This window comes from Geotrypetes seraphini, chromosome 3, assembly GCF_902459505.1.
Source record: "Geotrypetes seraphini chromosome 3, aGeoSer1.1, whole genome shotgun sequence".
Taxonomy (NCBI): Eukaryota; Metazoa; Chordata; class Amphibia; order Gymnophiona; family Dermophiidae; genus Geotrypetes; species Geotrypetes seraphini.
Genome location: NC_047086.1, coordinates 267,504,907 through 267,527,762, shown reverse-complemented (window position 1 = coordinate 267,527,762; position 22,856 = coordinate 267,504,907). Strand labels below are relative to the sequence as shown.

The 22,856-nt window shown below is 48.5% G+C and overlaps 1 protein-coding gene across 9 annotated transcripts in view; it reads left to right on the top strand.

The window, feature by feature from the left end:
• Positions 1-22,856, top strand: part of B3GALNT2 (beta-1,3-N-acetylgalactosaminyltransferase 2) — a 345,788-nt gene that overhangs the window by 320,268 nt on the left and 2,664 nt on the right. The window contains exon 12 of one of the 9 annotated variants that reach the window (XM_033936243.1): positions 11,335-11,386. The exons of the other annotated variants lie outside the window; for them this stretch is intronic. Coding sequence (XP_033792134.1) covers positions 11,335-11,340 — 6 coding nt within the window. The 3' untranslated portion in view covers positions 11,341-11,386. The remainder of the gene's footprint in view (positions 1-11,334; positions 11,387-22,856) is intronic. 9 annotated transcript variants of the gene reach the window in all.

The window sequence follows — 22,856 nt, the reverse complement described above, 5'->3', positions numbered from 1 at the left end:
GAGCCGTATTTCAGTCGGGTTTTCAGGATTTCCCCAATGAATATGCATTGAAAGCAGTGCATGCAAATAGATCTCATGCATATTCATTGGGGAAATCCTGAAAACCTGACTGGAATATGGCTCTCGAGGGCCGGAGTTCCCCCTACCCCTGATATAGGGCTAGATTCACAAAGCAAACCGAGCGTGTACCAATCGGTTTGCAACCCCTTTGCGACCTGATTTTCCTCCGGCCTGATTCACTTACCTCTCTGCCGACCATCCTCCGATCCATGCATGCAAATGAGGGGAACAGCAGGCTTAAGGGGGTTAAAACCATGGGCTCCAAAGGATGTTAAAAAAATAAGAAAAAAAATTTCTTCTGGGTTTGCGCATGCGCTGGCATCGCAATAAAGCGATTCGGGGAGGCAGTTGGAGGTGTGATTGTGGTTGCCCTCATTTGCATGAGGGCGATTTGTGAATCAGCCCTCCGGACACGGATTGGATCCAATCTGTGTCCATAGTGAATCTAGCCTATAGACCCTTGTGGAATACCACAAGAAAGGTGACAAGTTGATTAACAAGAGGTGCCAAACGAAACTTTGAAAGTTTTGTCTTTTATGAATTACTTAAACCAGCTAAGTACTGTTCCTGTGATACCCATTGATTCAAGATGGGATAGCAAAAGAGAATGTCTAACTAAATCAAAAGCAGCAGAGAGATGTAATGAGATTTTCCTTGATCTAAGGAGTGAAACTAAAATTGTCTCAGTAGAGTGAAACCTGATTGAGAAGGATGAAGCATATATGACAGCTCAGTTACTGGAAGACAACACGTTCCAAAATTTTCAATACAAATGGGCTTCGAGCAACAGAAACAGATCTTGTGCAAGCTGGACATCAAGAGAGCCTTGTTCTACTGTTTGGAGAAGACTAATGATTTTTGATTAGAAATATGACAAAAATTAGATACTTGTGATGAGTCTAAAGAATTACTTTTAAGAATTGAATAGACCAGTGTCTCAAAAACTCTCTCAAGCCAGGGCACACTAAAGGTAGTGGCCATGGTTCAAGGGACCCCGAAGTGTGCGGATGTCGCAGTGATGATAATATGCGCATGCATGACATCATCACATTGAAATCCACGCATGTGCAGATGCCCTACAGACAGGCCCTGAAATGCCAGTAGGGCGTACCAGCAGGAAAGTCTAACAAATATCAAATAACAAATATCAGTAAGGTACCCTCAACCAGACCTCCCAAGCCCTTTACTAATTGTAATGCAATTTTTTCCATTCATTTTTCACACACAATATACACAGCACATATATATTCTCAAAACCGAAACATTTCTATCACTATATTAAAAATAAAATCATTTTCCCTACTTTTGTTGTCTGGTGAATATTTTTCTGTGCTTTTAACTATGTTTCCAGGGCCTTCTTATCCATTGATTGTTTTTCTCTCCTTCACTTTCTGCCCTGCAACCATATTTAGCATTAACTTAATATTTAATTTTTCTGCTTCTCATAATCTGCTTTTCTATGTCTTACCTTCCCTTCCACTCTCTCTCCTTCCCTCCCCATTTCCATGGTCTGACATCTAAGAACATATGTACATAAGAATTGCCGCTCCTGGGTCAGACCAGTGGTCCATCATGCCCAGCAGTCCGCTCACGCAGCGGCCCTCTGGTCAAAGACCAGCGCCCTGAGACTAGCCCTACCAGCGTATATTCCGGTTCAGCAGGAACTTGTCGAACTTGGTCTTGAATCCCTGGAGGGTGTTTTCCCCGGAAGAGCGTTCCAGTTTTCTACCACTCTCTGGGTGAAGAAGAATCTATCTCCTTTCAATTTTAGAGAGTACCCTCTCGTTCTCCCTACCTTGGAGAGAGTGAACAACCTGTCCTTTTCCACCAAGTCTATTCCCTTCAGTACCTTAAATGTTTCAATCATGTCCCCTCTCAATCTCCTCTGTTTAAGGGAGAAGAGGCTGAGTTTCTCTAATCTTTCGCTGTACGGCAACTCCTCCAGCCACATAACCATCTTTATCCCAGGACAATCAGGCAGGTATTCTCACTAATGGGTGACGTGATCCAACGGAGCCCCGATGCGGATGCCTCACAAGCATTTTTCCTTGAAGAAACTCAAAGTTTCGAGTCGTCCGCACGCACCGCGCATGCGCGAGTGCCTTCCCGCCCAGACCAGGGCGCGTCTTCTCAGTTCTTACTTTTCCGCGGAGCCGAGAAGTCCGTCTTCAACTCTCTGCGTGAAGATTTTTCACTTGTGCCTTCTAAAGTCTGCGGTTTTGGGTTCATTTTCTCTTAATCGCTGATTTTCATTGTTCTTTATTGTTTAAAAAAAAAAAAAAAAATTTCTTCCATCTGTTCGACCGGGCAGGCCACGTGGCCGCAGCCCCACGGCTTCGATCTTGCAGCGGAGCTTTTCCGGCCTATGTCCCGGCCTATCACCGTTTTAAAAAGTGTGCCAAGTGCCAGCGAGCGATTTCGCTAACGGACCCTCATCGACGCTGTGTTCTGTGTCTCGGCCTGAACATCTTCCGAAATCGTGCCGGCCTTGCTCCACACTCACTGCACGTGCTTTGAAGCGCCGTTGCGTCTTGTGGGAGTCGCTGTTCAGCATGGAGTCCTCGATGGAGCAGTCCTCATCGAAAGACCCCTCACCTTCGACTTCATCCGCTGCTCCTCAGCCTTCCACCTCTGCGGCGCCGAGTCTCATCAAGCCTGCATCGTTCGTGCCGGCCCTGACTCCAGTGCCTGCTGCGATGCCTTCCTCCGGGTAGCACAGCAGCCTATTCCACCGGTAGTGCTAAAAGTGCCCAAGGCTTCTAAGCCCAAGCACTCACACACTACCCCCAAAGAACGCGATCCCATTGCAGATGCGGATCCGACCTTGCTGGCCTCGTTCCAGACCTTGTTAGAGAAGCAATTCATCAAAAGCCACCATAGGGCCCAAGCTTCTCTCCCGAATCCAGCCTGGGCACGCGGAGGCCTCCTGCAAGGTCGAGCCGCCTCCGGTGCCTCAACGATACACACACTCTCAACAGGGGGCAGAGTTTCTGCGAGTGTCTGGTCTGGCATCGATGCATGCATTGCAAGGAGCAGAGTCTTTGCCTATGCCTCCGTTGGAACCGATTCACTCGATGCAAGGAGCAGAATCTTTGCGAGTGCCTCCACTGGAACCGATCCACTCGATGCAAGGAGCAGTCTTTGCGAGTGCCTCCATTGGAGATGATCCACCTGATACCGGGACTCGAGCCTCTACGAGTCCCTCGGGGCGAGCACAGCCAACAACCACTGCTTTGATCAACCGCTTCCAGACCCATCCACTATCTGGGGGCCTCAGCGAAGATCCACTCGCCTCGTCCATCGAGGCCGACTTCCAAGCACAGCTCGCACCATCGTTCGAGGCATTCATCGAGGCACTCTTCAAGGCACGCCTCGCCTCATCGGAAGCAGCTTTTCCTCGAGTATTCACCACCGGCTACTTCACCTCCTCTGATGCCGGAGCTCGAGGACACCCTGGGATCATTATCACCTCCATGGTCCCCGTCCTCATTGGATCCAGAGGCCTCGACGTCCTCGAGTCCTTCTCGAGGCCCCGCACTGGCTGATCAGTTGTCCTTCTCCTCATTCCTCCCGCAGATGGCAACTGATTTGGACATACACCTGGACACGGGGTCTAAATTTTCGAAGAAATACCTAAAGACTACATCTTCCTCAACCTCCAGCTGAATCCCTCAAGCTTCCCTTACACAAGCTGCTGGACCCGACCTTTGTGCGGTGCCTCGAAACACCTTACTCCATCCCCGCTGTGCCGGGAAAATTGGATGCCAGGTACCGCACGGTGCACCACAAAAGGTTTGATGGCTCCCAACTCTCCCATCAATCCCTGTTGGTGGAGTCTTCACTGAAGCGGTCTCACCCCTCCCAGGTCTATGCCGCCGTTCCACCTGGTAGGGAGGGTAAGACCATGGACTGATTTGGCAGGAGAATTTATCAGAACTCCATGATGACTTCCAGAGTTCTGAATTGCAAGTTCCATTTCATCACATACTTTGAATTCTTCCTGTCTGTACTCCAGAAGTTCATGCCCTATCTGGACCCCAGGGCACAGTTTGAGTACCAGGAGGTTCAGTCCTCGTTGTCCCAACTCCGGCTTCAATTGATGCAGTCCTCCTACGATGCCTTCGGGCTCTCGGCTCGGGACATAGCATGCGCAGTAGCTATGCGCCGGCTGGCGTGGCTTAGAACCATCGACATGGACCCCAATCTCCAGGACAGGCTTGCCTATGTGCCATGCGCTGGTACCGACCTCTTCGATGAATCCATCGAGGTGGCTACCAAGAAGCTCTCGGACCACGAGAAGTCCTTCCAGTCCATCCTGCGACCGAAGCCCAAGCCTGCTCCTCCTCGTCCATCACGCCCACCATTAATCTACCAGCGGCGTTACTCACCTAAACAGATTCCACCCATCCGTCAGCCTGTCAAGAGACCACATCCTCAAAAGCAACAGCAGAAGCCACATTCGTCTGCTGTCCCTAAGCCTCCTCAGCCCTTTTGACTGTCTCAAAGAGGGCATAACCTCTGTCGTTCTGCCATTTTCAAGTTTACCACCAATTGGAGGTCGTCTCCATCACTTTCACCATCGGAGGACGACGATTACCTCCGACCTCTGGGTCCTCTCCATCGTCAGGGAGGGATATTCCCTGCAATTCCATCAAGTTCCCCCGGAACATCCTCCAAGAGAGTATCCTTCCAACTTGACCCAGGCCACCCTTCTTCAGGAAGCTCAGGCCCTACTACAGCTGGAGGCTGTCGAGCCAGTCCCTTTGGCCCAACAGAACAAGGGTTTTTACTCCCGGTACTTCCTTGTGTCGAAGAAGACGGGCAATCTGCACCCCATTTTGGATCTCAGGGCCCTCAACAAGTTTCTGGTCAAAGAAAAGTTTCTCATGTTGACCCTGGCATCCCTGTATCCCCTCCTCGAGCAGAACGACTGGTTATGCTCCTTGGATCTCAAGGAGGCCTACACCCACATTCCCATTCATTCGGCCTCACGTCAATACCTCAGAGTCAGGGTGGGACATCTTCATCTTCAATATCGAGTTCTCCCCTTCGGCCTAGCCTCGTCACCCAGAGTCTTCACCAAGTGCCTGGTAGTGGTGGCCGCAACGCTCAGGAACCACGGCCTTCAGGTGTTCCCCTACCTGGACGACTGGCTCATCAAGGATTCCACGTCTCAGGGAGTCGTCCTCGCGACCCAGAAGACGATTTGGCTACTACAACATCTTGGGTTCGAGATAAACTTCCCGAAATCCCATCTACAACCTTCACAGACTTTTCCCTTCATCGGAACTGTTCTGGATACTACCCAACTCAGAGCGATCCTCCCTCCCGAACGTCTTGAAGCTCTCCTCCATCCTTGCCACTTGGTGTCCTCTCACCTGTCCATCTCGGCGAGACACGTGATGGTCCTCCTGGGCCACATGGCCTCTACAGTCCACGTGACTCCTTTTGCCAGACTTCAGCTCAGGATTCCCCAGTGGACCCTGGCATCTCAGTGGACGCAGATATCCGACCCTCTATCCCGACACATCCAGGTCACTCCTGCTCTGCAACAGTCTCTTCGCTGGTGGATGCTATCCTCCAATCTATCCAGAGGTTTGTTGTTCCAAACGCCCCCCACCAGAAAATCCTTACGACCGACTCGTCCACTTATGCCTGGGGGGCTCATCTGGACGGCCTCCGCACTCAGGGTTATTGGACCAGCACGGATCGCCAGCACCACATCAATCTCCTGGAACTCAGAGCGATTTTCAATGCCCTCAACGCTTTCCAGCACCTACTTCAGGACAAGGTGGTCCTCATTCACACGGACAACCAAGTCGCTATGTATTATGTCAACAAGCAGGGGGGCACGGGATCGGCCTCCCTCTGCCAGGAAGCTCTGAAGGTTTGGGACTGGGCAATTCGCCACAATACCTTCCTCAAAGCCATCTACATTCAGGGGGCGGACAATGCCTTGGCGGACAACTTGAGTTGTTTGCTGCAACCTCACGAGTGGACCCTCCACTCAACGCCCCTCCATCACATCTTTTCTCAGTGGGGAACTCCTCAGATCGACCTCTTTGCAGCCCCCCACAACTTCAAACTGCCTCAGTTCTACTCCAGGATCTACACTCCTCATCATCTCGAGGCAGATGCTTTTCTTCTAGATTGGACGAATCTCTTTCTGTATGCATTTCCTCTCATCCAGAAGACTATAGTCAAACTCAAGTTAGACCATGCCACCATGATCCTGATCGATTCACAGTGGCCCAGACAACCTTGGTACTCCCTTCTACTTCAACTCAGCAGCAAGGAGCCCTTCCCTCTACCTGTCATAGGAGTAGAGGTAGGTAATAGGGAGAGGATTAGAGGCAGTTACAAAATTAGTCAGGGACACTGTTCAGGCAATTAGGCCTGATGGGCCGCCGCGAGAGCGGACCGCTGGGCAGGATGGACCTCTGGTCTGACTCAGCGGAGGCAACTTCTTATGTTCTTATATCTTTCCATCGCTGCTTACACAGCATCAGGGATCTCTACTTCATCCCAACCTACAGTCTCTACACCTGACAGCTTGGTTCCTCTCAACGTTTTCTCAACCTGTGAGAGATGTCCTGGAAGCTTCAAGGAAGCCCACTACTAGTCAATGCTACCTCCAAAAGTGGACTAGATTTTTGGCTTGGTGTTTTTCTCATCATCATGAGCCACAACACTCCTCCTTGTCTTCAGTTTTGGATTATCTTTTGCATCTTTCTCATTCTGGTCTCAAGTCTACATCGATACGAGTCCATCTTAGTGCAATTACTGCTGTCCATCAGCCTCTCCGAGGGAAACCTCTCTCTGCTCATCCGGTGGTTTCCAAATTCATGAAAGGACTCTTCCATGTCAATCCTCCCCTCAAACCGCCTCCAGTGGTTTGGGACCTCAATGTGGTTCTTTCTCAGCTTATGAAACCTCCATTTGAACCTCTTCACAAGGCTCATCTGAAGTATCTCACTTGGAAAGTGGTGTTTCTCATTGGCCTCACTTCGGCCTGTCGAGTTAGTAAGCTTCAAGCAATGGTTGCGGATCCACCTTTCACAGTGTTCCACCATGACAAGGTGGTCCTTCACACTCATCCAAAATTCCTCTCCAAAGTGGTCTCGGAATTTCATCTAAATCAATCCATTGTTCTTCCTGTGTTTTTTCCAAAGCCTCATTCTCATCCTGGAGAATCAGCTCTTCATACTCTGGACTGTAAACATGCCTTGGCTTTCTACCTGGAACGCACCAAGCCACACAGAACTGCTCCTCAACTTTTCATCTCCTTTGATTCGAACAAGTTGGGACGTCCCATCTTTAAGCGTACCATCTCCAACTGGATGGCGGCTTGTATCTCCTTATGCTATGCCCAGGCTGGATTACCCCTTCCCAGTAAAGTCACAGCCCAGAAGGTCAGAGCAATGGCAGCCTCTGTAGCCTTCCTCAGATCGACCCCGATTGAGGAGATTTGTAAGGCTGCCACTTAGTCCTCGGTTCACACCTTCACTTCTCAGTATTGTCTGGATACCTTCTCCAGACGGGATGGACAGTTTGGCCAAACAGTATTACAAAATTTATTCTCCTAAGTTGCCAACTCTCCCACCATCCCATTGTGGTTAGCTAGGAGGTCATCCATTAGTGAGAATACCTGCCTGCTTGTCCTGGGATAAAGCAATGTTACTTAACTTAACAGTTGTTATCCAGGGACAGCAGGCAGCTATTCTCACTTCCCACCCACCTCCCCTGGGTTGGCTTCTCTGCTAGCTATCTGAACTGAGGAGACGCGCCCTGGTCTGGGCGCATGCGTGGTGCGGGCGACTCGAAACTTCAAGCAAAAATTCTTGTGAGGCGTCCGCATCAGGGCTCCGTTGGATCACGTCACCCATTAGTGAGAATAGCTGCCTGCTGTCCCTGGATAACAACTGTTATGGTAAGTAACATTGCTTAGTCGCTCTTCTCTGGACCCTTTCGAGTAGTACCGTGTCCTTCATGTACCGCGACCAGTGCTGGATGCAGTACTCCAGGTGAGGGCGCACCATGGCCCGGTACAGCGGCATGATAACCTCCGATCTATTCATGATCCCCTTCTTTATCATTCCTAGCATTCTGTTCGCATTTTCGCCGCCGCCACACATTTCGCAGATAGCTTCATCGACTTTTCGATCAGCACTCCCAAGTCTCTTTCCTGGGAGGTCTCTTCAAGTACTGTCCCAGACATCCTGTATTTGTGCATGAGATTTTTGTTACCGACATGCATCACTTTACACTTATTCACGATGCCCATTCCTCGAGCCTGATTATGTCATGTTTCAGATCTTCGCAATCCCCGTGTCTTCACTACTCTGAACAACTTCATATTGTCAGCAAATTTAATCACCTCACTCGTCGTACCTATGTCCAGATCATTTATAAAGATGTTGAAGAGCATGGGTCTTCAACATGGGTCAAGCACCGAGCATGGGTCAAGCACCGAGCCCTGTGGCACCCCACTGGTAATGCTCTTCCAATCCGAGTATTGTCCATTTACCCCCACTCTCTGTTTCCTATGCTCCAGCCAGTTTTTAATCCACGTATTTCACCCTAGATTCCATGGCTCGCAATTTTCCAAAGTAGTCGTTCATGCGGAACCTTGTCAAACGCCTTCTGAAAATCCAGATATACAATGTCGACTGGGTTGCCTTTGTCTATCTGCCTGTTTACTCCCTCAAAGTGCAACAAGTTTGTCAAACAAGATCTGCCTTTTCTGAAACCATGCTGGCTGGTCCTCAGCACACCGTGTTCATGAAAGTGATCAATGATGCGGTCCTTTATCAGCGCCTCCACCATCTTTCCCAGTACCGAGGTCAGACTCACCGGTCTGTAGTTTCCCAGGTCTCCCCTCTCTCCTTCCCTCCTCCCAGTGATCTGACATCTCTCTCCTCTCTTTCCCATAATCTGGTATTTCTCTCTACTACTACTACCACTACTATTATTATTTCTATAGCACTGCCAGACTCCCCTCCTCCCCTGGTCTGGTATCTCTTCCTTCCTTTAGTCATCTCTCCTTCCACCCCAGTGTAACATTTTTCCCTATCTTCCTCCTTTCTCTCCCCTGCAGTCCATCTCCCTTCCCTTCCTCTTTTCTGCCCCCCCTTCCAGTCCAACATTTCTTCCTCCTTGCCATCAGTCCATTTCTTTCTCTCTTCCTCCTGCATGCATCTTCTCTGGTCCTCCTTCCCTCCTCTAACCATCTCTCTCTCCCTCCTTCCCCCGAGTGTGACATTTCTCCTTTGTGTCTTCCCCATTCATCTCTCCATGAGTCCAATCCTTTCTGCCTCTTGCACACTTTCTCTCTCTCTCCAACCCATGTTCTCTCTCCATGCACCATTTCTCCCTCTCTCATCACTCTCACTCCTCCTATAACAATTTTCTGTCCTCTCCTCTTCCCAATCCCACTCACAGCTAATATGCTCTCTCCCCATCCACCATCTCACCCTCCCCTCCAGTGTGTAGCATCTTTCCTTTCCCCTGTCCCGCAGCACCGCTTCCTCTCCCCATGTCCCGCAGTACCCCTTCTCCCTTCCCTTTCTCCACTGTCCAGCAGTACTTCTCCTGTCTCTAGTGTCAACTCACTGTGTGCTTTTCAGCAGGCAGCTCGGGGCTTTAGCTAGGCGGGTGGGCTGGCCTAGCAAAGGCCCTGAGGCTGTCTGATGAAATTGTGTCTAAATTAATGCTAGCAGCAGCTGTGTGGCCAAATTAAAAACACACTAAGCTGCTGGTCCGGGGGACGGAGACAAGGAAGGCAGGAGTCCCGGGAGATATGCAACGGCAGCAGGAAGATGCCGGTAGACATGCAGCACCGGCACGTGAACCTCTGCCCTACATGATGTGTCTCTAGTAGCGAGAGGCACATCCTGTAGGTAAGTCAGCTGGCCGGCACTTCTCTTCCTCCTCAGTGTACCGCGGCACACTTGGCATCTCAGGAGGCACACTAGTGTGCTGTGGCACACAGTTTGTGATACACTGGGATAGACTATAGCAGTCGAAAGGAACTGTGTGGAGCCTGAACAGGCTCCCATTTCAGTGGTTCTGTCCTTTCTTCAGGCAGGTTTAGATAAAGTTCAGGTAGCTGGACTTTCAGGCTTCATGGCACGCAGAGGTTCTGGCTCATTTACTGCTCATCCAGATACTACCCAGCTTCATTTGCGGGCACCCTTGTGACATCTTTTCTCTTTGTGAAATATTAACACCATTCTGCAGGGTGTTGTGGAAGCCCTATTTGAACCATTAATGGATGCTACCATGTTTCCCTGAAAATAAGTATCATATATTAATTTTGGGCCCATAAAATGCATTAGGTCTTATTTTCCAGGTATGTACATGATCATCTCTCCCTTCCTCTCCTTCACCCCAATTCTTCCTCTTTCCTTTCTCTTCCCCACATGTGCATCATCTTTCCTCCCCTCCCCATCTTTTGTGCAGAACCCTTAAGCACTCCCCCGCTGACCCTCCATCCTAACCACACTGACCACAAGCGAGCCCTACATACCATCATTCAAAGCAGCGTCGGGCCGGCAGCACTCTAAACAGGCTGTTTCAGCCTTGCCAGAGGAATTCCCTCTGCCACGTTACTGGTGCTGCTGCTTTTGATGAAGATATATAGGGCTTGCTCGCGGTTGTTGGGGGTTCAGATGGGAAGGATGGAGGGTCAGCGGGGGTTCGGCTGCATGGCGGGGGGCAGGGGGTGGGTTGAAGAGTTGCTGCTGGCGAATCCTGGGACTAGTGCTTACTTTTGGAATAGGGCTTATATTAAGACCTACCCCAAAAATCATGCTAGGGCTTATTTTCAGGAAAACACGGTACTATTTTTGGCCATTTCTGCATCTTATATCAACCGCGGCAAGAAACTACCAGTTTCCCTTAAGGCCATTAAGTGTTGCTGCTTCATGAGTGGCGTCTCACACGATTCATCCAGGGGAAATTTGCAGGGCGGCTACTTGGTCTTCTCTTCATACCTTTACCCGGATTTACCAGGCAGATGTGGTGGCTTGCTTTGATGCCACTTTTGGGACCTCGGTGTTGTGGGCAGGCTCTTCTGTTTCTCCCTAGATGCTGCCATTGCTTTGGTACATCACCTAGCGTTCTGAATCCAGAAGGGACATAACACAATGGAAGATTAAGTTTCCACCTTCAATTATCTTCTTGTTAGTCCCTGGAGGATTCAGTAAGGCCTGAACTCTGTGTAAGCTCAGTTCTGAATTGCCTGTTTTTCTGCCTCAGTTATTCTCCTTACAGGCTTGAAGATCTTCCAGCCAGTAGATGGATTCTATGGGGAGTTTGCTCTCCTGTGAGTATGCATATTGCTGAAAGCTATTTCATGTGAGTGCTTATTGCGCACAGCAAATTAGCTTTACATTGTTCCTCAGTGTTTTTCTGTATTGCCTTTCAGCCAGTTTATTGCTTATTCTGTTTTGCTGAGTAGACCAGTTCAGAAATTGTTTATGTTGCTGGGGCGCTTCCCAGTACCTCTTTCTTTAACTTTCCCTCTAAGGTGGGAGGAGCATGTGCTTAGAAAAATGTTAGGATTTCTGCAACTCCTGGATTGTGAAGAAGGGATTGAACACCTAGCATACTAAATCCTCCATGGTAGGGAACTCCAGTCCTCGAGAGCCGTATTCCAGTCGGGTTTTCAGGATTTCCCCAATGAATATGCATGAGATTTATCTGCATGCACTGCTTTCATTGTATGCTAATAGATCTCATGCATAGTCAGGGAAATCCTGAAAACCGGACTGGATTGCAGCCCTCAAGGAGGGACTTTGACACCCCTGTTCTAAACCATAGGGTTATTTCCCCTTACTTGCATGAGCTGCAGAAGAAATCCATTCCAGGTTTTTTCCTCTGCTTCCAGAGTACATCACAGACTAGTTTAACTCCCTCTAGCAGGCAGTACCCAAGCATAGAAAGACACATCCACCTGTGAACTAGAGGTACTTGTAACGACAGGCTAAACTAGTGTTCTGCTCAAACAATGAAACAGTACTGTTAACCACCAACAGAGGCGTCAAAGGAGTTTAGAACTATATGTATAAACTTTTCTTAGCCCCCAAAGTATTGATCGGTCTCCAAGAAATAGATTGGATAAGCAGGAGCCTATAATCTGAAATCAGTAGCTGAAACAGACACAGCAAGGATAGGGCGGGAGGTCTAGAATGTTTCACCTATCTACTGGAAAACAGCTTACCACGGTAAGTACATAATCTTTTCCAGTGCAATAGATGAGACATTCTAGACCATAGGGAACACAAAAGCAGTCCCCCAAGAAAGCTAGGATGGGCTTGCTGCGCTGGCCCTTAAGACCGAGGACACAAAAGTAGAGTCCTGTTTGGCACCAATATCCATTCTGTAAAACTTAGCAAACGTGTGAAGAGAAGATCACTGCCACCCTGCAAATCTCCTCAGGAGAAACAGATCTAGCTTCTATCCACCAAGAAGCTTCACTTCTGGCAGAATGCGCCTTAACAGGAAAAAGGGACAGTTGCCCCACAAGAATGTAAGTGGACTAAATGGCTCTATGGATCCACCTGGAGAACGTAGCCTTAGAAGCAGGAGAACCCCGCATAATAAAATGATCCACCACAAACAGGTGGTCAGAAAGTGAAATTCATTACGAGACCCGCCAATAATGCAGGAGCACCCTGCACAGGTCCAACTTCTTTAGCAGACGATCCTGATGATTGGAACCTGTCAGCTGAACAACCGGCAAACACACTTCCGGATGAACATGGCAAGCTGATACCACCTTCGGCAAAAAGGAAGGAACTGTCTGCCGGGAAACTCCAGTTTCAGGATCTCGGAGCAAAGGGTGTTGACACTACAACACCTGCCATTCAGAAACCCTATGGACCCAAGAGAAAGACCAAAAAAAAACCAGTCCGGAGTGTTAAATCCAAGAGAGAAGCATCCCTTGGCAGTTCAAAAGGAGCCCTGGTATTAAGATCCCAGGCTGACAGCGGATTCTTAACGGCCGGCTGGACCTGAAGATCTTTCTGTAAAAACCGAGCAACATTCAGATGCAACGCCAAAGAGAATAGACAATCCTGGGATCTAAAGCCGGATAGACTGGCCACCAGTATCCGCGGCGATGCCACCTTGAGGCCTTTTAGACCCGCCGTGTCAAACACGGGTCCATCTGTTCCTGGTCGCTCGAAAGGTCTTCTACACCTTAACATAAGCTGACACCATGGACGACTTTGTAGACCTAAGACGCTTAGCTATGGCAAGCTCCGAATAGCCTTTATTTTTAAAAAAATATATATTTATTTTAAGGCTGCGTGCTCAAGATTTAAGCCGTAAGATCAAAATGACCCAGATCTTTCATGGCAACCAGGCCTGGGTGAGAATGTCAGGAAAGACGCTCAGGCGCAGACTGTATGTCAGAACAAAAAAACAGGAGAACCAAATTCACAAAACTCAAAGACACAAGGTACAGACTGTATGTCACCCGCATCATATCCTTGCACCATGGCCTGCAAGACCAATCTGGCACCAGCAGAATGATGCGGCCGGAGTGAGTTGCAATCCTCCAAAGTACCCAGCTAAACAGCAACCAAGGCAGAAAAACGTATAAAAGAACCTCCAGAGGCCATAGTTGCTTTAGAGTATCAAGTCTCTTACTTTCGAGCCAGATATGTGACTGAATAAGTGTGGTGGAGCCATGAGGTCGAGGCGGGGCTGCAATCGCCTGAAATGCGTACTGCGCGAGGGTCCACTCGCCAGGACTGACAGCTGAGGAACCCTGCTTGAACGTTGGCCACTTTGGTCACATGCAGCACCGTCAGCGCCAGGAGATGACTTTCCACCCAAAGGAAAAGTCGAGCCTCCTGAGCCAAGGGAGAGTTCTTGGTTCCTCCCTGATGATTAACAGACACACTGACATCAATGGTGGTGTTGGAGGACAGCAGTCCTGAAAAGGACAATGACCATAGTGCACCCCTCCCAGCCTCGAAGGCTGGCATCCATGGTTACAACAATCCTGGAGACAATGCTTAATGGAATGCAGAGTGATTGAGGATGAAGCCATCAGGTCATACAGACTCTGGCCTCCAGAGTCCACAGCAGACTCAGCTCTAAGACATCTCAGTGGGGGGCCCGGCAAACGAGGAAGGTATTCTGAAGAGTACACATGTGTGCCTTTACCCAAGGAACCACATCTAGCTGTAGGACGTCCCACGTCAAAGGGGCCACCCTCTTCAATATCTCCAAAATCTGTGCTGAGCTTCTGTTTCCGAGCCTTGGGCAAGTAAACATGGCCCACTGCCGTATTGACTATTCCTGCAACTGCGTGGTATCAGATGGCTCTTTTGGGAGGGGGGGTTGTTTTTTTTAAGGTTGACAATTCAGCCCAGATCATCCAGTACATGGAGCACTGTTGCTACCATAGTGCGCCCCTTTTCCGAGGGCACTCTAAGCAACCAGACGGCCAGATAAGGGTGAGCCTCCATCCTCCTCATCCTACTACCACCATCACTTTGGTGAAAGTACGGGGTGCCAGCCCAATGGGCAGGGTTAAAAACTGATAATGCTGATCCAGTACATGAAACCGCAGAAACTTGCGGTGATCTGGTAAAATGGGAATATGCAAATTCACCTCCGTAAGATCTAGGGAGGCCAGAAATTTCCCCGGAGCCACTGGTCTCCATCCAGAACAAAGGAAGCTTGAGAGCCGAATGGAAGTGCTGTAAAATCAGAATCGGTCTCCAATCTTTCGAACCTCTCTTAGGAACGATAAAAGCAAACATAGTATCTGTCTGAACCCGAATTTTCACTTGACACCGGCTCTACTGCTTGAATATCCATCAAGCGCTAAACAGCAGCCTGGACTGAGCTTGCTGTGTCTGGGCTCCCAACAGGAGAAAACACGAACTAGTCTGACAAAGGCTGGATAAATCCACCTTGTAGTCCAACTGCATAAATTCCACGACCCAATGGACTTCAATAATGTGCATCCAGGCAGGCCGAAACTCTGAGAGCCGACCCCCTATCCGCAGAGGAGCCCCTCTGCTCCTTGGCATCATTTGATCATACAGGCAGGGCATGCAGTAAGGATGGCGGTAGACAAGAGTGCGCCTATAGCCTGGAACCCTGAGATCTTTGCAAAGAGGATGGAGAATCTTGTCTTTAGTTACTAAAATTTTGTCAGGAGCCATGCAAAGGAGGATGCCCAGAACCCTTGGGCTGTTCTCAACTATCTGGCAAGGACTTCGGGTGATGGTCCATTACTGAATTCATGAGGTCAACCAGACCCTTGCCAAACAACAACTGTCCCTGAAATGGTAGCTATGCCAGAGTTGCCTTGGAGGTGGAATCACCAGCCTACTGCCAAACCCAGAGTATTCGGCAGGCCAAAATTCACCTTTGCCAGCACTTTCAAAAGATCTTAGAAGCCATCTGCCATGTAGTCCAACCCAGCCAACAAAAGCTGAGGAAAAGGCGTTCGTAGCTGAGCTAGACAGGCCCATGCCACAAAGAACAGTCACTGCAGCTCCAAAACCTAAATTAGCTAGTTCAAAACTTTCCGGAGAACCACATCCACCCGGCTGTCTTGCATAGCTTTCACACAACTGTCCCGTCATTAGAGAGACAGGTGTGCCAGGTCCCCTGAGCCATCAGGGAATCTCCCTTGGGTTGCCACAAAAGCTGCTGATACTCCTGAGAGTCAAACTTATCTGGAACCATGAACTCATATCTGGATGCCAGGAAACATTGCAGAGCCAGGGAGAAGAAGTTGAAAAAAATGAAAGGAGTGGGCTGGGTATCCACGCTCAATTCCTGTAAAATGCAGCAATTAGATTCGGTAGCACCTCACACTTAAACAAGAGCCTCACAGTCACATCATCTCCAGGATCCGGAGCCCAAGAGGGATCTGCGGATCCAGCACACAAGTCCGTATTCCAAAATCCAGGAAGTGCAGTATTGTCCAAAAAGGATCAAGGCGGTCCAGATCAGCCGCTGGAATCCCTGACACAGTCTGTGAAGGCGGAACAGACGGCGCAGATGGAGGTGCAGAGACACCCGAGGACACTCAACCACTGAGATATGTAGCAGAGGGAACAGAAAAGCACCCAGCAGCCGGACCCCTGGATTAAAATTCAGACCAGCAAAATCTCATAAATTCTGGGAAGGTATCTGGACCCTGGGGCATAGAGTTATCTTTAGATGACTTAAGAAGATAAGAACTGCCATCTCCGGTTCAGACCTTCAGTCCATCAAGTCCGGCGATCCGCACACGCGGAGGCCCAGCCAGGTGTACACCTGGCGTAATTTTAGTCACTCATATCCCTCTATGCCTCTCGTAAGGAGATGTGCATCTAGTTTGCTTTTAAATCCTAGAACGGTGAATTCCGCAATAACCTCCTCTGGGAGGGCATTCCAGGTGTCCACTCATTCAGTGAAGCAGAACTTCCTGATATTTGTCCTAGACTTGTCCCCCCTTAGCTTCAGTCCATGTCTCTTGTCCATGTCACATTGGACATTGTAAATAATTTTTTTTCTGCTCTATTTTGTCAGTATTTTGAAAGTCTCGATCATATCCCCTCGCAGTCTCCTTTTCTCAAGGGAGAACAATCCCAGTCTCTTGTCGTTCCTCGTATTCCAAGTGCTCCATACCTTTTATTAGCTTTGTTGCTCATCTCTGCACCCTCTCCAGCAGTTTTATATCCTTCTTTAGGTTGGGAGACCAATGTTGGACACAGTATTCCAAGTGTGGTCTGACCATTGCTCTATAAAGTGGCATTATAACTTTCTCTGATCTACTCGTGATTCCTTTCTTTATCATGCCTAACATTCTATTTGCTTTCTTTGCTGCTGCCGCACATTGTGCCAATGGTTTCAGGGTCCTATTCATCAGTACACCCAGGTCCTTTTCTTGTTTGCTCTTACCCAGAGTTGCACCTGACATTCTGCCTAAATGCATTACTTTGCACTTTTCCACATTAAACGTCATCTGCCATTTCTCGGCCCATTTCTCGAACTGACACAAGTCACTCTGGAGTTCCTCGCTATCCTTCTGCGATCTGATTGCTAAGCATAGCTTTGTGTCATCTGCAAACTTGATGATCTCACTGGATGTTCCTTCTTCTAGGTCAGGGGTAGGGAACTCCGGTCCTCCAGAGCCATATTCCAATCAGGTTTTCAGGATTTCTCCAATGAATATGCATTGAAAGCAGTGCATGCAAATACATCTCATGCATAATCATTGGGGAAATCCTGAAAACCCAACTGTAATACAGCTCTCGAGGACCAGAATTCCCTACCCCTGTTCTAGGTCATTGATTAAAATATTAAGAACATAAGAAATGCCTGCACCGGATACAACCTGGGGTCCATCCAGTCCGGTGGTCCGCACACGCGCAGGCTCAGCCAGGCGTACCTGGGCGAATACCTTAATCATTTGTTATCCCTCAATGTGTCCCGCAAGAAGATGTGCATCCAATTTTACCTGAAATCCTAAAATGGTGGTTTCCTCCACCACATCTTATGGGAGAGAGTTCCAGGCATTCACCACCCACTGTGCGAAGCAGAACTTTCTGACATTTGTCATGGCCATGACCCCTCTCAGCATCAGTCCATGACCTCTTGTCCGAGTCACATTTGACAAAGTGAATAATGCTGTTTCTTGCTCTCCATCCTTTCCCTTTGTCGGTGAGCGAGCTTGCTCCATTTTGTCGATTCCTTTTAATATTTTAAAAGTCTCTATTAGATCCCCTCTCAGTCTTCTCTTCTCAAGGGTGAATAATCCCAGATTTCTGAGGCGTTCTTGGTAGCTCAAGTTCTCCATATCTTTTACTAGCTTCATCGCTCGCCTCTGCACCCTCTCCAGCAGTGTTATATCCTTCTTCAGGTACGGAGACCAGTGTTGGACACAGTATTCCAAGTGTGGTCTGACCATTGCTCTATAAAGCGGCATTATGACCTTAGTTCGCTTCGTGCCTTCTCTTCACCGCGCTTCATATTTTACTTTCTTTATTACCAGATTGCTATGCTTTTCTTTTGTTAAAAAAAAACTTTTATTTTTTTTGGCGACTTACTGGTGGGGCCTGCCACACGCCCGCAGCCTGCAGGCTTTGACTTTGCGGCGGCTATCTTCCCTTCTATGTCCTAGCCAGTGCCAGCATGCGATCTCCCTTCACTGACCCATACCGCTGGTGTCTTCAGTGCTTGGGGCCTGACCATTGCCCGGAGTCGTGCTACGCTGTGCTACTCTTCAGCCTCAAACGTCGTCGAGTTCAAGTGGAGAAGATTTTCAGGATGGACTCTTCTGCTACAACCTCGACCTTGACCTCCGATTCGGTCAACCCTTCTGCAGGGTGTCCTCCTGTCTCCACAACCCCGACCTCAAGTCTTATCAGACCTTCCTCATTTGGATCGTCCTTGACCTCGAGTAAATCTGCCCAAGTCTTCTCCTGAGCTTCCCTCAGGTCAGCTACCTAAGCAGACAGTTCCGGCGGTGGTCCTCAAGCTATCCAAGAACTCCAAGCCAAAACATGCTTCCTCTGCCACCTCGGAGCCTTTAGCCTCAGTAAGTGGTCTAGTTTCAGACTTGGATCCACAATTGCAGGCTACTATCCAGACCATTTTAGAGTGGGAATTTGTTCAGCTACTGAGCAAATACAGTTCTGCCTCGACTCTGCTTCCTGCAGTCCAGCCTGGGCATTCAGCAGGCTCACAAGAGGTCGAGTCCTTGCCTGTGCCTCGAACTGAATCTACACACTCTTTGGAAGGAGTTGAGTCTTTGCGAGTGTCTCGACTGGAATCTACACACTCTATGGAAGGAATCGAGTCTTTGTGAGTGTCTCGACTGGAATCCTCACACTCTATACAAGGAGCTAAGTCTTAGTGGTTTGGATCGAGGAAATTCGAAGCACTACCAGTCTATGGGATTTCGATCTACAGCTTCCAGCCCTATACCCTCTCCAAAGGCATTGCCTGTTTCGAGGCACAGAGCGAAGTCTCGACCTCGCATGAGACTTGCTTCCAGGCAGCACTCTCATCGACAGTCGAGGCCCTCATCGAGGCACAGATCCTCTTCCAGAAAGCCTACCTCATCCAGGCCTTCCAGCTCTTCGAGGCCTCCAACTCCTCGATCAAGAACATCAATCGCAGAACCCGAGGACTCAGTTGATTCCAATGCCTCGTCCCAGTCTGTCTATTTGCTGGGATACCAATAGTATAGAGAGGCCTCACCTTCGTTTTCCACTCGAGACGCCTCGAGATTATCGAGTCCCTCTTGAGGCCAATTGTCCTTTTCCTCCTTCCTCCGTCAGATGGCTGAGGACCTAGACATTAAATTGGACGCTGGATCAAAATACTCTTGAGTATTTAGAGGAAATGAGTATGCCTCGGCCTCCTGCAGAGTCTCTCAAGCTTCCTCTTAACCCTTGAGACTTATGCTATTCTTGCTGTTCTAGGCAAGTTGGAATCGAGGTATAGGGCTTTGAGAATTCACAGCTATCTCACCAATCCCTTCTTGTGGAATCTTCATTGAAGAGGACCCATCCTTCCAGAGTTTATGCCACCATACCTCCTGGAAGAGAGGGTAGGACCGAGGATAAGTTTGGCCGTCGTCTTTATCAAAATTCAATGATGGCCTCCAGGGTCCTCAATTATAATTTTATTTTCACTACTTATTTCAAGTACTTGATTAATATATTTCCTGATTTTTCTAAAGACCTTGGTCAGCATAGACAATTGGAGTTTCAACAAGTCACTGCTACCTTGGCACAACTCAGTCATCTTACGATACCTCTGAACTACATTCTTGGTAGCAATGCGCTGCCTGGCTTCGCATCATCGACATGGATCCCAATTTTCAGGATTGTCTGGCTAATATTCCTTGTGAACATGAAAAATCTTTTGCTTTTATTGTCAGACCAAAGCCTAACCCAGCTCCTGCAAAGCCTTCTCGATCTCTTCCGTCCTGCCAGAGGCGTTATCCTCCAAGGGTAGCTCCTAACACTCGAGCACCTCCCAAGAAACAGCAGCAGAAGCAACAAAAACCTCAGCCTTCTGTACCTAAGGCTGCGCAGCCTGTTTGACTGTCTCACACAGAGCATAACCTCCATCGTTCTGCCTCTGTCCTCGCCTCATAGGAGGTTCATCTCCATGATTTTTACCATCGATGGGAGTAAATTACATCCGACCTCTGGGTGTTGTCAATAAGTGAAGGATACTCTCTTCATTTCACTCAGATTCCACCAGAGCTTCCTCCAAGAGAGTATCCTTCCAATCCATTCCATGACCGCCCTTCTTCAGGAAGCTCAAGCTCTGCTTCATCTCCGTGCTATCGAGGAAGTTCCTCTGGAACAACAGAGCAGGGGGTTTTACTCCCATTCCAAAAAAGACGGGCGATCTGCGACCCATTCTGGATCTCAGGGCTCTCAACAAATTTTTGGTCAAAGAAAAATTTTGCATGTTGTCCCTGGCATCCCTTTATCCTCTTCTAGGTCAGAATGATTGATTATGCTCTCTAGAAGTCAAGGAGGCTTACACTCACATTCCCATTCATTCAGCCTCCCGTACCTCAGATTTTGGGTGGGGAATCTGCATTTTCAATACAGAGTGCTACCCTTTAGCCTGGCATCATCGCCAAGAATGTTTACCAAGTGCCTAGTGGTGGTAGCAGCAGCTCTAAGGAACCATGGTCTTCAGATATTCCTCTATCTGGATGACTGGCTCAAAGATTCTACATTTCAGGGGGTTATTGTAGCAAACCAACGGACTACGTAGTTCCTACAAAGTTTGGGATTTGAAATCAACTTTCCCAAATCCTACCTTCAGCCCTCTCAGAATCTACAAATCATCGGAGCGATCCTGGATACTATCCAGCTCAGAGCACTCCTTCCACAGCAGCGTCTTGATGCTTCAGCTGTGTCACAAAGTGTCTTCCCTTTCTTCACTCTCAGTGAGACACATGATGGTACTAATCGGTCACATGGCCTCGACCGTTCACGTGACTCCTTTTGCCAGACTTCACCTCAGAATTCCTTAGCGGACCCTGGCATCTCAGTGGACGCAGGCTTGCAAACCACTCTCTTGACACATTACAGTCACTCCTTCGTTGAGTCAGTCTCTCCACTGGTTTAGTATTTCAGATGCCCCCTAATCAGAAGATCCTCACAACAGATTCCTCAACCTACACTTGGGGGGCTCACCTCGACGGTCTCTGTACTCAAGGCCATTGGTCCAGCATGGATCGTCAGTGTCATATCAATCTTTTGAAACTCAGAGCGATCTTCAATGCTCTCAAAGCTTTTCAACATCTTCACGACCAAGTAGTCCTTATTCAGACAGACAACCAAGTCGCCATGTACTATGTCAACAAGCATGGAGGAATAGGATCTCTCCCTCTTTGCCAAAAAGCTCTGAAGGTTTGAGATTGGGCAATCCTTCACAACACCTTCCTGAAAGCTGTCTACATTCAAGGAGAGAAAAACTGGCGGACAAGTAGAGTCGCCTTCTGCAACCTCACGAATGGACACTCAGTTCCTCGCCTCTTCATCACATTTTTTCTCAGTGGGAAACTCCTCAGATCTCTTTGCATCTCCCCATAACCACAAACTGCCTCAGTTCTGCTCCAGGATATGCTCTCCTCATTGCCTCGAGGCAGATGCTTTTCTATTGGAATGGACGAATCTCTTCCTGTATGCATTTCCTCCATTCCCTCTCATTCTCAAGACTCTTGTCAAGCTCAAGAACGATCATGCCACCATGATTCTGATAGCTCCTGGGTGGCCCAGGCAACCTTGGTACTCCCTTCCACTTCAGCTCAGCAGCAGGGAGCCATACCTTCTACCAGTTTTCCGTCTCTGCTTACATAGGCAAGGATCTCTACTTCATCCCAACCTGCAGTCTCTGCACTTGACAGCTTGGTACCTCTCAACGTAACTCCTCTTCAGTTTTCTCAACCTGTATGAGACATTTTAGAGGCTTCCAGAAAGCCTGCCACTAGGCAATGCTACCACCACTAATGGAACAGATTTTCTACCAAAAATGGAACAGATTTTCTACGTGGTGCATCTCATAACAAGGAGCCTCAAGATGCCTCCTTGTCTTTCATCTTGGATTATCTTTTGCACTTATCTACCTCCAGCCTCAAGTCTACATCTATTCGAGTCCATTTCAGTGCAGTTGCTACTTTCCATCAGCCTATTGAAGGGAAACCCCTCTCTGCTCGTCCGGTGGTTTCCAGATTTATGAAAGGACTTTTCAATGTCAAACCTCCTCTCAAACCATCTCCAGTGGTTTGGGATCTCAATGTTGTTCTTGCTCAATTCATGAAGCCTCCTTTTGAACCAATGGCTTCGGTTCATCTGAAATATCTCACTTGGAAAGTGGTGTTTTTCATTGCTCTCACATCTGCTCGAAGAGTCAGTGAGCTGCAAGCTTTAGTTGCTGATCCACCTTTCATAGTTTTCCATCATGACAAGGTGGTCTTCCATACTTATCGTAAATTCTTACCTAAAGTGGTTTCAGAATTTCATCTCAATCAATCCATTGTACTTCCAGTATTTTTTCCAAAGCCTCATTCTCATCCTAGAGAATCAGCTCTTCATACCCTGGACTGTAAACGTGCTTTGGCCTTCTACCTGGAACGCACCAAACCATACTGATCTGCTCCTCAACTTTGTCTCCTTTGATCCAAACAAGTTGGGCAGGGAAAAGTTGAAAAAAGATTAAGAATCCAAGATGGCCGTTGGACCTGAATTTGCACTAAAAACAGCACTTCCTGAACTTTAAAAATTACAAAAATAGCATAT